Genomic DNA, 1663 nt, shown 5'->3' with positions numbered 1-1663 from the left:
CTCCCAGGTCAATCTCTGCAGAGCTGGTTTCTAGCAGCTCAACCCCTAACCTGTGCTTGTGCATGGGGTTATTCCTCCCTAGTGCAGGACCGTACACTTGTCCTTGTTGAACTTCGTTAGGTTCCTCTCTGCCCAACTCTCCAGCCTGTCCAGGTCTCCCTGAATGGCAGCACACACTTCTGGTGTGTCAGCCACTCCTCCCAGTTTCGTATCATCAGCAAACTTGCTGAAGGCATGCTCCATCCTTTCATCCAGGTCGATGACAAATATGCTGAACAGAACAGGAGCCAGTACTTGACCCCTGGGGAACACCACTGGCTACAGGCCTGCAACTAGGCTCTGCCACTGATTACAACCCTCTGAGCTCTGCCATTCAGCCAGCTCTCAACCTCAGTGTCCACTGATCCAGCCCATGCTTTGTAAGCTTCTGTATGAGGATGTTATGGGAGACAATGTGTGATAACACATGCAAAGAAATAGGGATTTGATATTAGCCTTTTAAATTCTTCTTGTGTGTTGTCTTGCAGCTGTAACTAGAAATACTCCTGCATCAGCTGTTGCAGGGCGAGCCGTTTCTCAGAGTTTGGCTGTGGATGAAACCATAATGGCACCTGCTGCAGATAACAGCACAGCATGTGTAGCTGATACAGAAGTGGAAGACCAGACATGGTAAGGTGTTAATGGAAATAGCTGCTGAGCTAATACTTGCAAATAAATCTTGTGTCAGAGGAACTGTATCATTGGCGTGGACACAGATTAACAGTGTTAGAAGTGATGTTTACTAAATTGCTTTGACTTGTCTGTAGTGAGATAATTTCTGCTTCTGAGTGGTAGATAACAGAAAACATCATATAGTACTTAGATGACTCAGATGCAAATGTAGGTACTGTGTATCTGATTTGACTGTCTTAGCTATTACAAATTTTTAAGCCGTTTCACAATTACAGAAATTCATTTATCACAGCATATTTTGCAGTTTGTTTTTAGCACGCCTGCATTGTTTATAAGTATGCTTAAAGTACAGGTACAACTTTTTAAAAAAGTGTTATTCTACAGCTTATCTCTGTGGGAACTTGTGTGTTCACGTAATGTTTTTTCTCTCTAATATAGTATGGAGATAGAGAATACTCCCCAGCTGGACAAACGAGATAAAATAGCTTCCCAGGATATAACCGCTATAAAGAAAAACCCTAGCACAAGTAGAGGTATAAATGCAGGACCATCAGTATCTGGAGTGAACAGAACATCTGGGTTTAGTCAAAAAAGTCATCCTGTCTCACCATCTAGGATTCCAGAAGCTGGTAAACCTACTGAGTGTGCTTCGCGTCACCAGTCTAACTCAATTACAAATTACTTCCACGTAGCTAGAAAAAGGTATGTCGAAATGTTCTTGACATTACTTCCCTTCTTGTTATGTTGGTGCTGTTTCTGGAAAATAATTTTAACTCAAGGGATTTACCTTTAATTCAAAACATACTTAAAAAGGTTATTTTTAGATCAGCTTCCTAGAAGGACAAGCCTTTCCTTCAGGGTGCTTACATTCAAATTAACGATACAGTCACTAAAGCCCCATGAAGCTGTTATGTTGCAGATGCAGCTAGTCATACTCAAAAATGCCTTTGTAATTTCTTTCTTCTGTAAATACTTTCTGGCTAAGGGAAAG

At 41.6% G+C, this 1663-nt stretch overlaps 1 protein-coding gene across 1 annotated transcript in view; it reads left to right on the top strand.

Annotated features, from left to right (window-relative positions):
• Positions 1–527: 527 nt before the first annotated feature.
• The window catches only part of NBN (nibrin), a gene marked incomplete at its 5' end in the record, with an annotated part of 10066 nt that continues 8930 nt past the window's right edge, over positions 528–1663 (top strand). The window contains 2 exons of the mRNA XM_010134473.1: positions 528–669; positions 1111–1385. Of these exons, the coding sequence (XP_010132775.1) occupies positions 528–669; positions 1111–1385 (417 nt within the window). The remainder of the gene's footprint in view (positions 670–1110; positions 1386–1663) is intronic.

The sequence above is a fragment of the Buceros rhinoceros genome, unplaced genomic scaffold (assembly GCF_000710305.1).
Source record: "Buceros rhinoceros silvestris isolate BGI_N320 unplaced genomic scaffold, ASM71030v1 scaffold1994, whole genome shotgun sequence".
Classification (NCBI taxonomy): domain Eukaryota; kingdom Metazoa; phylum Chordata; class Aves; order Bucerotiformes; family Bucerotidae; genus Buceros; species Buceros rhinoceros.
The sequence above is the reverse complement of the archived record's forward strand: the minus strand, read 5'-3'. Positions and strand labels throughout refer to the sequence as shown.